General features: G+C 45.2%; 1 protein-coding gene across 3 annotated transcripts in view; it reads left to right on the forward strand.

The window, feature by feature from the left end:
- NEDD1 (NEDD1 gamma-tubulin ring complex targeting factor) overlaps window positions 1-13,888 on the forward strand; it is a 108,266-nt gene that overhangs the window by 31,117 nt on the left and 63,261 nt on the right. For 2 of the 3 annotated variants that reach the window (XM_040408238.1, XM_040408247.1), the window contains exon 2: window positions 11,714-11,857. In XM_040408238.1, the coding sequence (XP_040264172.1) occupies window positions 11,714-11,857 (144 nt within the window). Of the gene's footprint in view, window positions 1-11,713; window positions 11,858-13,888 lie in introns of those variants that run through there. The other variant, XM_040408255.1, reaches the window with a different exon arrangement.

A 13,888-nucleotide genomic window follows, 5' to 3' on the forward strand; every position in this document is an offset into this window, starting at 1 on the left:
CCACATGGTGCCCATTGCACACACAGCTCTCCCACATGGTGCCCATTGCACACACAGCTCTCCCACATGGTGCCCATTGCACACACAGCTCTCCCACATGGTGCCCATTGCACACACAGCTCTCCCACATGGTGCCCATTGCACACACAGCTCTCCCACATGGTGCCCATTGCACACACAGCTCTCCCACATGGTGCCCATTGCACACACAGCTCTCCCACATGGTGCCCATTGCACACACAGCTCTCCCACATGGTGCCCATTGCACACACAGCTCTCCCACATGGTGCCCATTGCACACACAGCTCTCCCACATGGTGCCCATTGCACACACAGCTCTCCCACATGGTGCCCATTGCACACACAGCTCTCCCACATGGTGCCCATTGCACACACAGCTCTCCCACATGGTGCCCATTGCACACACAGCTCTCCCACATGGTGCCCATTGCACACACAGCTCTCCCACATGGTGCCCATTGCACACACAGCTCTCCCACATGGTGCCCATTGCACACAGAAAACTCCACAATATGCTTACATATTTCTGCTTTACACATGCTCCACTAAGTAACCTTCATATCCAGCACAGTCCTACACTGAGCCTCATGAGTTCTTTTAACTCCTCCGATACACGTGGCTGATCAGATGACTGTGACATCACCACAGGTCCTATACACATAATGTGCTGTTTAGTCTGGAGCTGCTCTTTGTGAGAGAGATGTCTGCAACGGGCGTTTAATCATGTGCGTCAGACCTGGCAGGCTGCTGATACAGCACTCCTGACTAGAAAAACACAATGTGAAAAAATACGAATAAGGCCTCTTGCACACAAACTTATTTTCTTTCCGTGTCTGTTCCGTTTTTTTTTTTTTTTGTGGACTGTATACTGAACCATTCATTTCAATGGGTCCGGGAAAAAAAGGAAGGTACTCCGTGAGCATTCCATTTCCGTATTTCCGTTCAGCAAAAAAATAGAAATGTCCTATTCTTGTCCGCATTACGGACAAAGATACTACTGTTCTATTAGGGGCCAGCTGTTCTGTTCCACAAGATACGGAATGCACATGGATGTCATCCGTATTTTTTGCGGATCGCAAAACACATACGGTCGTGTGCAAATGGCCTAAGTCTTTTTTTGCGGGAGTAAATTAGCCTGAACTGGCGACCTCTGACCGTATGTATCCCATTTAGTTTTTGATATTATTTTAGTTTTTCCACATGCTACATCCCCCCCGGGCCTAGAGGTCACAAATAGGCTTTTGAGGGACACTGCTTTTTTTTTTTTTTTGGTACTTTTTGTATTTTTTTTTAATATTCATTTATTTTTATTTTTCTCTTTCATCCTCCATGACGGCATACCATGAGAGATGACCCGCCTCCAACCAGGTAGGTACAGGAAGTATAAATTAGACCCTCCTTCAGCATCTTCCTGTCCCTCCAGGTAGGAGAAGGATCAACCTCATGGCACGTGCTATGAGCCCGTTCTGTTTCAGGCAGGCAGAGCGGTAAGAAGAAAAATATGCCTTATCTGCACATGAGGGAGCAACAGCACCCGTGCCCTAGTTGGGTATTGAGGTGCTGTGAAGATGGCCGAGATTGCTACTCCTTACCTCCCGCTGTGCATGTCGGGCGCCGAAGTCCATGTGCGACCGGACACTCAGTGAGTCCCTCCGATCTGTTGAAAAGCTCCTCATCGCGTTCCGATAGTTTCGGCTCTCGCGATGACTCCACCGGAAGTCGTATGCGGCACACGTGCGTTCCAAACGGTACTTCCGCTCTGTGGAACGCACGCTGAGGGGGCGGAGCTACAAGTCGGCACGCTGGATCATGGCAGAAGTCGCCCACTGATCTGAGGTCTGCAGGTGAGAGTATTTAAGAGGGGTTTGTAGAGGGGATGGTGCAAACATGTCTAAGCAAGCTGGTCAGATGGAAACCTCTCAGGGACCCTCTATCATAAGTCAAGGTCCTGGGATGGGGGAATGCTGGTTACATTACCTTTTGCTAACCCCAGTATGTGCCCGTCTCTCTCTCTCTGGTTTCTCTCCGTGTGAATGCAGAGTGAGAAGGATGTAGCTCAGAAAAAAGCTAGTCCAAAAACTAAAAAATGTGTTATGTGCTCAGCTAGATTGTCCGACACATATAACAAAAAGCTTTGCAAGAAATGTACCTCTAATATGGTGAAGGACTTAGTCCCGTCAATTAGAGAGGAGCTGCTGGATGTAATAAGGGAAGAAATTAGATCTGCCATGGCAGAAAGTCCTGTAGTTACCCCTGGGACATCTAGCTCTAAACACAGAGATACTAAAATGAGCATCTCCGGGTCGTCATACTCTGACTCAGAACTGGAGTCGGATTCGGTGGATGAGGATTCCGAGATCTCTTCTGGGTCTGATTCAGAATATAAAAACTTCCTTTTTTCCTCTGAGGACACAAAGGAGTTAGTAAAAGCTATTTGGGCTACTATGGGGCTTTCAGACGAAAAAGTGCAGAGGTCCGTCCAGGACCAAATGTATAGTGGTCTAGAACAAAGAAAAAAGAGGGTGTTTCCGGTCCATAAAAACATGATGGAACTAATTAAAAGAGAATGGAAATCCCCAGATAAAACTGTTTATCCCAAAAACGATGAAACGTCGCCTTCCCTTCTGTGAAGAAGACGAGACCCTATTAACAACTTGCCCCAAAGTTGATGCATCTCTATCCAAACTAGTTAAAGGGGCTAATGCTCTCCCATTTGAAGATATGGGGACTTTAAAAGACCCCATGGACAAAAAAGCTGATCAGGTTCTTAAAAAGATCTGGGATGCTAGCACAGCGCTATTTAAGCCAAATCTGGCGGCCACATCCGTATCGAGGTCTTTAAAAAGGTGGCTGTTACAGTTAGAGGTTCTCCTGAAGGATGGAGCCTCTTATGATACTCTAAAAGACTCCTTTCCCCTACTAGTGAAAGCCGTCTATTTCCTGTCAGACTCCATGGCAGAGTCAGTCAGAATGGCAGCTAAGACCTCAGGCCTAGCAGTAGTAGCTAGGAGAGCTCTATGGTTAAAATCCTGGTCCGGCGATACCAGTTCAAAAACAAGACTTTGTAGTTTACCCTTTCATGGGAACCTACTGTTTGGCCAAGACCTTGAATCCATTTTAGAGAAGGCCTCGGACTCAAAAAAGTCCTTCCCTAAAGATACAAACAAAAAGAAATTTCCCTTTCGCAGGATTAAAAAAGGGAGTTCTTTCCAGGCCAAAAGAACATCTAGGGACACTCCTTGGTCAAAAGAGAAAAATAAAAAAAGTGGAAACAGAGGTTTCCTATTTACCCCAAGAAATACAGACTCTACTAAACAATGATGCCAGGGAGGTAGGAGGATGACTGAAGTTTTTCTTAAAAGAATGGAAAGATATCACAGTAAATCCCTGGGTGTTAAACATTATTTCAAAAGGTTACAATATTACCTTTCGCCTTCCTCCTCCCCCAAACGTATTCAGAATAACCCCAATCCAAAGATCGTCTGTTCTACAGAAAAAATTGGAAGAGGGTATTTGGGATCTGTTGGCCCAAAATGCCATTATTCCGATTCCTCTCTCTCAACAGAGGAAAGGTTATTATTCGACTATTTTCCTGGTAAAAAAAAACTGATGGAAAATCTCGACTAATAATAAACTTAAAAAGATTAAACAAATTCATAAAATACGTCCGGTTCAAAATGGAAACGATAAGATATATATCAAACCTGTTAAAAAATTGAGATTTTTTAGCATCAATAGACCTAAAAGATGCTTATTTCCATATCCCAGTTTGCGAAGAATCTCAAAAGTTTCTCCGCATAGCGGTTTTCTTAGCAGAGAAACAATGTTATTTCCAGTTTCAGGTACTCCGATTTGGAATTACCTCCGCCCCAAGGGTATTTACCAAGGCAAGGCTGGAGGTAGTGGCCCACTTAAGAAGACGAAACATCCTGATATTCCCCTACCTAGACGACCTGTTGATTGTAGGCAATTCAGAGACAGCTCTCGAAAACAATCTGTTTCTGACTTGCCAAACACTGTACCGAACAGGGTGGCTAATAAATTGGAAAAAGTCAAATCCTTGCCCATCTCAGAATTTAACCTTTCTGGGGGTTCGTCTAGATACGATTCACCAAGAGACAGTTCTTACAGCCCAGAAGGTGATGGGGATAAGCGAAAAAGGTAACAGATTTTTAAAATCAATCCGTATGTACGATCAGAGAAGCAATGAAGCTCTGGGCTCCCTGACCTCATGCATCCCGGCCGTAAGATGGGCTCAGTTCCACACCCGGATCCTGCAACTATGGATTTTAGAGTGTTGGAACAGAAGCCCGGATTCTCTAGAGATAAAAATTCAAATCCCTGGACCAGTGTTTCAGTCCCTGAAGTGGTGGAAACAGTCAGACCATCTGTCAAAGGGAGTTCCTTGGAACCCCGAACATCTGGTTGTTATCACGACAGACGCAAGCCTTTGGGGATGGGGAGCGCATTGTTCCCATCTCTATTCCCAAGGAGAATGGTCCGTCACTCAAAAATCTGTCATCAAATCAAAGAGAATTGACGGCAGTCTGGGAAGCAATAAAGGTGTTTCTCATCTCATACAAAACAAAGACGTTCAGGTAGGAACGGACAATATAACAGTAGTCGCTTACCTAAACCATCCAGGCGGGACAAGAAGTTTAGCACTGAGCAAACTAACAGAAAAAAATATTTTCCTGGGCGGAGGTTCACTTAAGATCCCTATCATCGATTCATCTAAAAGGGTGCCTAAACATAAAAGCAGACTTTTTAAGCAGAACTTCCTTAAAAACAACAGAATGGAGCTTAGAATAACATGTCTTTCTCCAAATCACGGAATTGTGGGGAACTCCACAAGTAGATATTTTCGCTTCAGCCACAAACACAAAACTAAAAAAGTTTTTTTCTCTGAATCCGTTCAACGGAAACATAGGGGTAGACGCGCTGTCCCAAAAATGGGATTTTCAACTAGCCTATGCCTTTCCCCCTTTTCAATTAATTCCCAGAGTCCTAAAAAAGATTCGGTTAGACAGGGCTCATGTGATACTAATAGCCCCTCTATCGCCAAAAAAACCGTGGTTTCCGTCACTGAAGACCCTTTCAGTCCAGAGCCCATGGATCCTTTCTTGGCAACAGGATCTTCTGTCCCAGGGCCCGATCTACCATCCCCAAATAGAAAGGTTACACCTAACAGCAGGGCTGTGGAGTCGAGGAGTCGGAGGCAATTTTGGGTACCTGGAGTCGGAGTCGGCAAAAAATGAAGTTTAAATGTCCCAATTCACAAAAAGTTATAATTAATTACCGTATTTTTCACCCTATAAGACGCACCTGCCCATAAGACGCAGCTAGGCTTTTAAGGCGGAAAATAAGAAAAAAAAAAATTTTAACCAAAAGGTGTGCTTTTGGTGGGTTTTAAACGAACGGTGGTCTGTGGATGGCACTGTTATGGGGGCATCTGTGGATGGCACTGTTATGGGGGCATCTGTGGATGGCACTGTTATGGGGGCATCTGTGGATGGCACTGTTATGGGGGCATCTGTGGATGGCACTGTTATGGGGGCATCTGTGGATGGCACTGTTATGGGGGCATCTGTGGATGGCACTGTTATGGGGGCATCTGTGGATGGCACTGTTATGGGGGCATCTGTGGATGGCACTGTTATGGGGGCATCTGTGGATGGCACTGTTATGGGGGCATCTGTGGATGGCACTGTTATGGGGGCATCTGTGGATGGCACTGTTATGGGGGCATCTGTGGATGGCACTGTTATGGGGGCATCTGTGGATGGCACTGTTATGGGGGCATCTGTGGATGGCACTGTTATGGGGGCATCTGTGGATGGCACTGTTATGGGGGCATCTGTGGATGGCACTGTTATGGGGGCATCTGTGGATGGCACTGTTATGGGGGCATCTGTGGATGGCACTGTTATGGGGGCATCTGTGGATGGCACTGTTATGGGGGCATCTGTGGATGGCACTGTTATGGGGGCATCTGTGGATGGCACTGTTATGGGGGCATCTGTGGATGGCACTGTTATGGGGGCATCTGTGGATGGCACTGTTATGGGGGCATCTGTGGATGGCACTGTTATGGGGGCATCTGTGGATGGCACTGTTATGGGGGCATCTGTGGATGGCACTGTTATGGGGGATCATTGTGGGGGCATCTGTGGATGGCACTGTTGTGGGGGCATCTGTGGATGGCACTGTTGTGGGGGCATCTGTGGATGGCACTGTTGTGGGGGCATCTGTGGATGGCACTGTTGTGGGGGCATCTGTGGATGGCACTGTTGTGGGGGCATCTGTGGATGGCACTGTTGTGGGGGCATCTGTGGATGGCACTGTTGTGGGGGCATCTGTGGATGGCACTGTTGTGGGGGCATCTGTGGATGGCACTGTTGTGGGGGCATCTGTGGATGGCACTGTTGTGGGGGCATCTGTGGATGGCACTGTTGTGGGGGCATCTGTGGATGGCACTGTTGTGGGGGCATCTGTGGATGGCACTGTTGTGGGGGCATCTGTGGATGGCACTGTTGTGGGGGCATCTGTGGATGGCACTGTTGTGGGGGATCATTGTGGGGGCATCTGTGGATGACACATATATAGCATCTTATCTTATGTGTCATCCACAGATCCCCCACTAACTTTTTGGCAGTCAGGAGGCCGGGCGGGTGGGCGCTCCCAGCGTAGCTCACTACGTCACGCGCCTGCGCCACCTGCTTCATTCATAAAGTGGGCGGAGCAGGCGCGTGACGTAGTGAGCTACTCTACGAGCGCCCGGCCTCCTGACTGCCAAGAAGTTAGTAGTAAGTAGTACAGCGCTAGATTTAAAATGATTGGAATACTTTAACAATACCCACAAGTTAGATATGATTACTGTATACTACAGTGCGCGGGGCCCGGTGTAGTAGAATACAGTGACTGCATCGGGCCCCGCTGCCATTACAGAAACAGATGCCGGCCCCCAGCCCCTCCTCCCTCTTAGCCTATTTACCGGACGGTTGCAGCATTCGCCCCCCCCCCCCCCCCCCCCCCCATAAGACGCACTTCTATTTCCCCCCCACTTTTGGGGGGGAAAAGTGTGTCTTATAGGGCGAAAAATGCGGTACTTCTCTACTGTAAGAATAAAGACCAATGCATGCAGTGTGTCACGTTACCGCAAAACGAACACGTTAAGTGACCGTGAAGAAGCATGCTTTTCATATGCTTCACTATATGGCACGCAACGCACAGTTAAGGAGCGGCAATACTTATACTTTCCATTGTGTTGTGTTCCGCTGTTACAGGGAACGCAACGCCCATGGTTAACCTAGCCTCTCACTGATAACTGATTAAGTAAATATGTTTTTTGCAGGACTAGAGACACTTGTATAAGTGAAGGGAGTGGATAGTCAATAGTTCAAGACTGTAAACCATTTGAAAGACTGCTGTCATTCAGCTAAGGCTATAAAAACTTGTAAACTCAGATTGTTAGCTTAAACTTTAAACATGACTATGGGATTCTACTAGGGAAATCATGTTTTACAATAAATGCCCCTTCCTGGATCCTCCCACTGCCCTATCATCAGCAGAAGATCCGCACACAAAGCAGAGGGCAGCAGCTTCCTAGCCAGTGGTTCTGTGGTAATGACATGTATGTTGCCTTTCTTTCCTTCAAGGAATGTATAAAATACATTCGCATATTAAATACAGAGGAGTCGGAGCATTTATCTACCGACTCCACAGCCCTGCCTAACAGCCTGGAACCTGAAAGGATGATTTTGAGATCAAAGGGCCTATCAGAAGCCATTATTAACACTATGTCAGTCAGCAGAAAAGATGTAACTTCAAAAATTTACCGTAAGGTGTGGAGTAAATTCTGCTATTGGTGTATCCAGGAAAAAACTTCTTCTCACAAGTTCTCAGTCCAAGCAGTTCTAGGTTTCCTGCAGTCAGGCTTCGAAAAAAGGATTACGCCCAAACACTTTAAGAGTGCACATATCAGCCTTAAGTGCAGTGTTTGGCGAAAAAATTGCGGAACATCCATGGGTTATCCGTTTTCTAAGAGGGGCAGATAGGTTAGGACCGTTCCTAAAGCCTACAGTTTCCCCTTGGGATCTCAGTTTGGTACTATTAGGTTTGACAAATGCCCCGTTTGAACCTTTGTCAGAAACCTCGTTGAGATATTTGTCACTAAAGACTTTATTCCTGGTATCAATCACCTCAGCGCGTAGAGTGAGTGAAATCCAAGTAAAACAGTGGAACCTTTTTTGTATCTTGTTTCCTGACAGAATTGTATTCAGATTGGACAATTCTTTTCTTCCTAAAGTGATATCAAACTTCCACAGACAGGAGGAGATTATTGTCCCATCATTTTGCTCAAACCCAAAAACAGAAGAAGTGAATTTCCACAAATTAGATGTACGTAGGGCTGTGTTACTCTATCTAGAGGTTAAAAAAACGTTCAGGAAAACAGACTATCTATTCGTCCAATTCAGTGGAACACCTAAAGGGCAAAAAGCCACAAAAAACTCCTTATCCTGATGGATAAAAATGGCGATTTCAGAGTCATATAAAGTGTCAGATATTCCTCCACCAAAGTCCTTTACAGCACATTCCACAAGATCTGTGGCTGCATCGTGGGCAGAGAGGGCGAGTGCCTCATTAGAACAGATATGCAAAGCAGCGACATGGTCAAGTCCTCATACATTTATTAAACATTATAGAGTGTATACTAGAGCTAGTCAGGAGCTTGCTTTCGGCAGGAAGGTGCTTCAGGCCATAGTCCCCCCCCTAATAAGAGTATTAATCTGTTATATCTCATGGTATGCCGTCATGGAGGATGAAAGGGAAAAACCAAATTACTTGCCGGTAATTCCCTTTTCATAATTCCTCCATGACGGCACGGATTTCCCACCCTAAAGTACATATATGAATAAATATATGTAGGAATATGTACATACAGGCCCACATATAGGCCAATAAATAGGTGAAGGAGTGTGTGGGTGTGAATGCAAAAAAAAATAAATAAATATATATATATATATATATAATATAAAAATTTGTAGATATATAATAATCCTTTATATGTGAGGATAAGACTCTCTAGGCTGTCGGTCCAGAAAGACACTGAGGAAGAGCTGAAGGAGTGTCTAATTTATACTTCCTGTCTCTACCTGGTTGGAGGCGGGTCATCTCTCATGGTAAGTCGTCATGCAGGATTCATGAAAAGGGAATTACCGGTAAGTAATTTGGTTTTTTAAATATATTTTTTTCCTCTTAATATGTTCCACTATGAATGTGGCACTGATTTATTTTTATCTATCTTTTTTTTTTCTGCACTTTTTCCCCCCCTTTTCCCCCCCCCCTTTTTTTCCCCCTTTCCCCCCCCCTTTTTTCCCCCCCCCCTTTTTTCCCCCCCCCATTCCTTTTTCCCCCTTTCCTTTCTTCGTATTTTTAATTTTTTTTATTTTGTAATTTTTTTAAAATTTTTATTAACTTGTCCCCGAGAGTTCACTAACAGATCTTTAGTTTTTTTTTTTTGTTTTTTTTACTATTTCCACTAACTGGGACGTCCAAAGGAGCGCTACGCAGCGCTACAGGTAGAAACACAGCTGATCGCACGATCAGCTGCTTTTCTGTCTACCAGGTGGAGGGCCACAAACCTTGGCTCTATGGGCTGCGGTTTGTGCACCCCTGATATAGACAATAACCTATGGCACGGGTCCAAAGAGGTGACTTGGAACTGAGTTGGAGTAACGGGCACAGCCACAACTCTGTATATGTCGCTGTGCCTGGTTAGACAATAGGGCTGGGGCTACAGTACGGCACTGGCGAGCGCTGTGCCAGTCACAAGAAATCCAGCAGTGTGGATTTATTGTGACTCGTGCAGCGAACCCATTCATTTATATGGGATCACCGCTACTCTGCCATCCTGGACACGTCCGTTGTCGCTGTGGAGTCTTAGCCTTAGGGGAGACAGCACTCACCCTTGTGCTGTGGCCCCCTTCATTCAGCTGTTAGGGCGAGTGTTCCTACAGATCAAGTATTAAAGACCTATCCTAAAGAATAGGCACTCTATATTTAGTCCTGGGTCGCCCCGTTATGTGGCTATAAACATCAATTCATTGTCTGCTTGTTCGGCAGTTCTTCCACCTCCTCCATAAACATACATGCTTAGTTTAGGTGAGCTTTCTTGTTTTTCAGTGTGCCAGGAGAATAATCCATTGACAGACATCTCAGGCAGTGGCTTTTCTTACTTATTATCTAGTATGACCAGTCGTTCTGTCCCCCAACATCTGTTGTCGTGGGAGAGTGAGGTTACCTTCCCCCCTCCCCAATAACACATTAAGGGGGTTGTGTCACAAAACATATTCTACAGTTTTCAAACTAGTCCCTGGATCTGAATACTTTCATAATTACATGTAATAAAAAATGTCATTTCAATGGGTCCGTAAAAAATACAGACAGCACTCCGTGTGCTATCCGCATCAGTATGTCCGTTCCGTAGCCCCGCAAACAAAATAGAACATGTCCTATCCTTGTCCGTTTTAGGCATTGTTACAATGGATCCGCAAAAAAAAAAACTGCATACAGATGTCATCCGTTTTTTTTTTTTTTGCGGAGCCGCAAAACACATACGGTTGTATGCATGTATCCTTATTCAATAAAATGTATCTGTATAGCGTCACCTGTTGTTTGTTCTCTTCCTTTATTTTTTTTGTCCGTCTCACTGAACTGGTTGAATGTGCCAGTTTAATGTGTAACTGCCAATTTTATTTTTGTATTTTTTTGCTAATGTGCAGGGATAGAGATAGAGAACATTTTTCTAATATACTTTGTTTAGGGAAATCGTTTATTTATAGTAGAAAACTTGGGCTGAAATGTCCCTGAGTAGTGGTCTCTCAAATGAGCGTTGCTAAGGGACACCGTCTTCTTAACTGCACAGTGCTGCGCTGACTAGAATAATGGGGAGACAGGCTGGGAGGGATGCTGTTTGGGCGTCTGCCCTCACTGCTCCCTTATATGTGTATTAAATTAAATATATTTTTCTATGAGAGTTCCAGAGATAGCCAAGGTGTACTCTGTTATCTCCGGAACTCCCATATAGATTAATGGAGTAGCCGTATGCATGTGCGACTGACTGCAGGGGGTATGGGGCCCCCGTTCTCATGATTAGTGGGGGTCCCAGCGGTAGGACTCACATCTATCTAATAGTTATCCCCTATTCTGTGGATAGGGGATAACATCTGACAACCGGAACAGATCACTGGTGGTCTGGATGCTGGGACCCCCAACTGGAGGCAGAAGCTCTCAGTTGATCACGGTCTTTCCTCACTAGCTGAAGATGAGCTTTATAGACTTTCTACTGAGTCAGTCTTCAAGAGCGAGACGGGTGAGCGCTCAGCTGAGCGTTTTAGTAATCGGTGAGGGGTCTCAGCACTGGGGACCCCCTTTGATCTAAACTTTTGATGTGTCGCTATGAAATGTTTTTTGTTTTTTGAAATTACACACTTTAATAAACTCCTAGCTGAGGCCTATTTCTGAATATTAGCATTGAAATTGGATTTATTGTATTTTCCCGTGTGTGCCTATAAAACACATTTTCTGTATGTGTTGTAGTGACCATCCAGTCCTTTAGAAATTCCGTATGTCTAGTGTTGTAAATAGTTAAAGCCATATTTTTTATCCTTTTTTTTCTTTTTTCTTTCAGGCACCACGATGCAGGATGACATCAGATTCGCTTCAGCTGGCGATGATATTAAAATATGGGATTCCTCATCCATGACTGTGGTGGAGCAGTTCAATCCCCATAGTACCACACACCCTGTATCATCCTTGTGTTGGAGCAGTAACAGTATCCTTTGACAGGTGGACGCTACCATCTGCAGCAGACGTGAGCTGGGAGGAGGTATTTTAAGCAGCTTTCCCAATTATTATATGTGGCAGCATTCAAGATGCTGGTTTATTATATTCCTTTACTAACAAATGTCACTTTGCCCTCTTTCACATGATCTTGTTTGGTCTGGAAAACAAGCTTCATGTGATGGCTGCATTTCCTGTCCGAACATTGTTCCTCTGACCCGAACTCTCAGCATCATAATGGTTTTCAGAGAAAGAAGCTGCAGCATTCCCCCTTCCAGCAGCTAATCAGCAGTGGTGCCTGGAGTCAAACTGCCACTGATCCGATATTGATGACCTATCCTAAGTGTAGATCATGAGTATTTGAGTCCAGGATAATCCCTTTAAAGGGGTTGTCCAGGTTCAGAGCTGAACCCGGACATACCCAGAATTTCACCCAGGCAGCCCCCCTGACAAGAGCATCGGCAAAGGCATTTTCATGAGATCTGGTGATGTACCATGCAGGGCAAGGGCTCTTTTATTTACTATAACACACTGCCGGGCGGAGGCTTCCGCCCAGCAGTGAGCACGGTGACGTCACCAGCACTGATGGGCGGGCTTTAGCGCTACTCTAGCCTGTAAAATGACTAGGGCAGTGCTAAAGCCCGCCCATCAGAGGCGGTGACTTCACCAAACACTGCTGAGTGGAAGCCTCCTCCCGGCAGTGTGTTCTAGTAAATAAAAGAGCCCTTTTTCTTGCGCGATCCTTTGCAGGGCAAGGGAGAGCATCGGAGCATGAACTGCTCCGATGCTCTTGTCAGGGGGGCTGCCGGGTGAAATTCTGGGTATGTCTGGGTTCAGGACTGAACCCGGGCAACCCCTTTTAAATAGTAGACTGAATTAAAGTGCCCTCAGCAGTATATGGCACAGTAATTGCCTGCTGCAGTCACATGCTGTATACCTCTGCGTCACCGCTGCAGCCTTGTATACAACCATCAGGAGGAGGACTGGAGAATAGCGGGGGAGAAACAGGTGAGTAGAATATGATTTTTTATTTCTTGACATTTAGTGGCAAATTTTTAACTCTGACAACCCATTCAGAGGGAGAGTCCGAGTTAAATACAAACTTAGGGTTTTTAGGTTGCTTTCACACATAGGCTTTTGCTGGCATTATTCTGCACCTTTCTTTTTTTAGTGTCGTTTTTGGACTTGTGTTTGTGTGCAGTAAAAAAAGTCAGCTTCAGATGTTGGCCTTGCTTCTGGACTTTTTGTTCATTCTTTTCAAAAGTGTAGATCTGGTGTTTTTTCAGATCTTTTTCACTATAGGGAATCCCCCACTTCAAAAAAAAAAAAAAAATTCGCCTAAAGGGGGGAAAATCGGCTTCCACCTCAGTTTTTTTTTTCCTTCCTCTGGATCAACTTGTAGGTCATCAGTATTAAAATCTCTGAAAACCCCTTTTAATTAAGGTAGTATAACAAAAGAAGCAATGCTTTTGCATTTTTCTCCTCCGCGTTGCACACTGGTCCCAATCACTGGCATCAGCAGTATACAGGCCGCTGAGGTCAGTGATCGGCTGCAGTGGTCTGCACGGAACATCCCTTCTGCTGCCAGCAAAACAGCCAGTGGCCAGGAGGACCGGAGCACAACGCTGGAAGTGGCAGGGGTAAATATTGCTTCCATTAAGCCCCGTACATGAAATCGATATTACAGAACTAGAGATTAGGTGAGAACATGGATATATGTTGATTAAAATAACTCCGTATTGGCAGGCTTACTGAGGACTATGGCCCACACCATGTATTTTGTGACAACTTTTATGTATAAACCTGCCTGTTTTTCAGCTGCTGTGTAGATTGATCTTTGTCTATACATCTGTCTGTCCCTATTGTATGAGCAAGGCAGCGGTAAATGGATTCAGCTCACAGTGCAACGTGATCCCTGCATTAATGAGTCATTGATGGAAAAGAAGTCAACATCTAAAGAAGTCAACATCTATTAGGGCAATAGACCATTTCGCTGTAGAAAACACATTTGTTTCCTTTCTGT

Source organism: Bufo bufo, chromosome 1 (genome assembly GCF_905171765.1).
Source record: "Bufo bufo chromosome 1, aBufBuf1.1, whole genome shotgun sequence".
Lineage (NCBI taxonomy): Eukaryota > Metazoa > Chordata > Amphibia > Anura > Bufonidae > Bufo > Bufo bufo.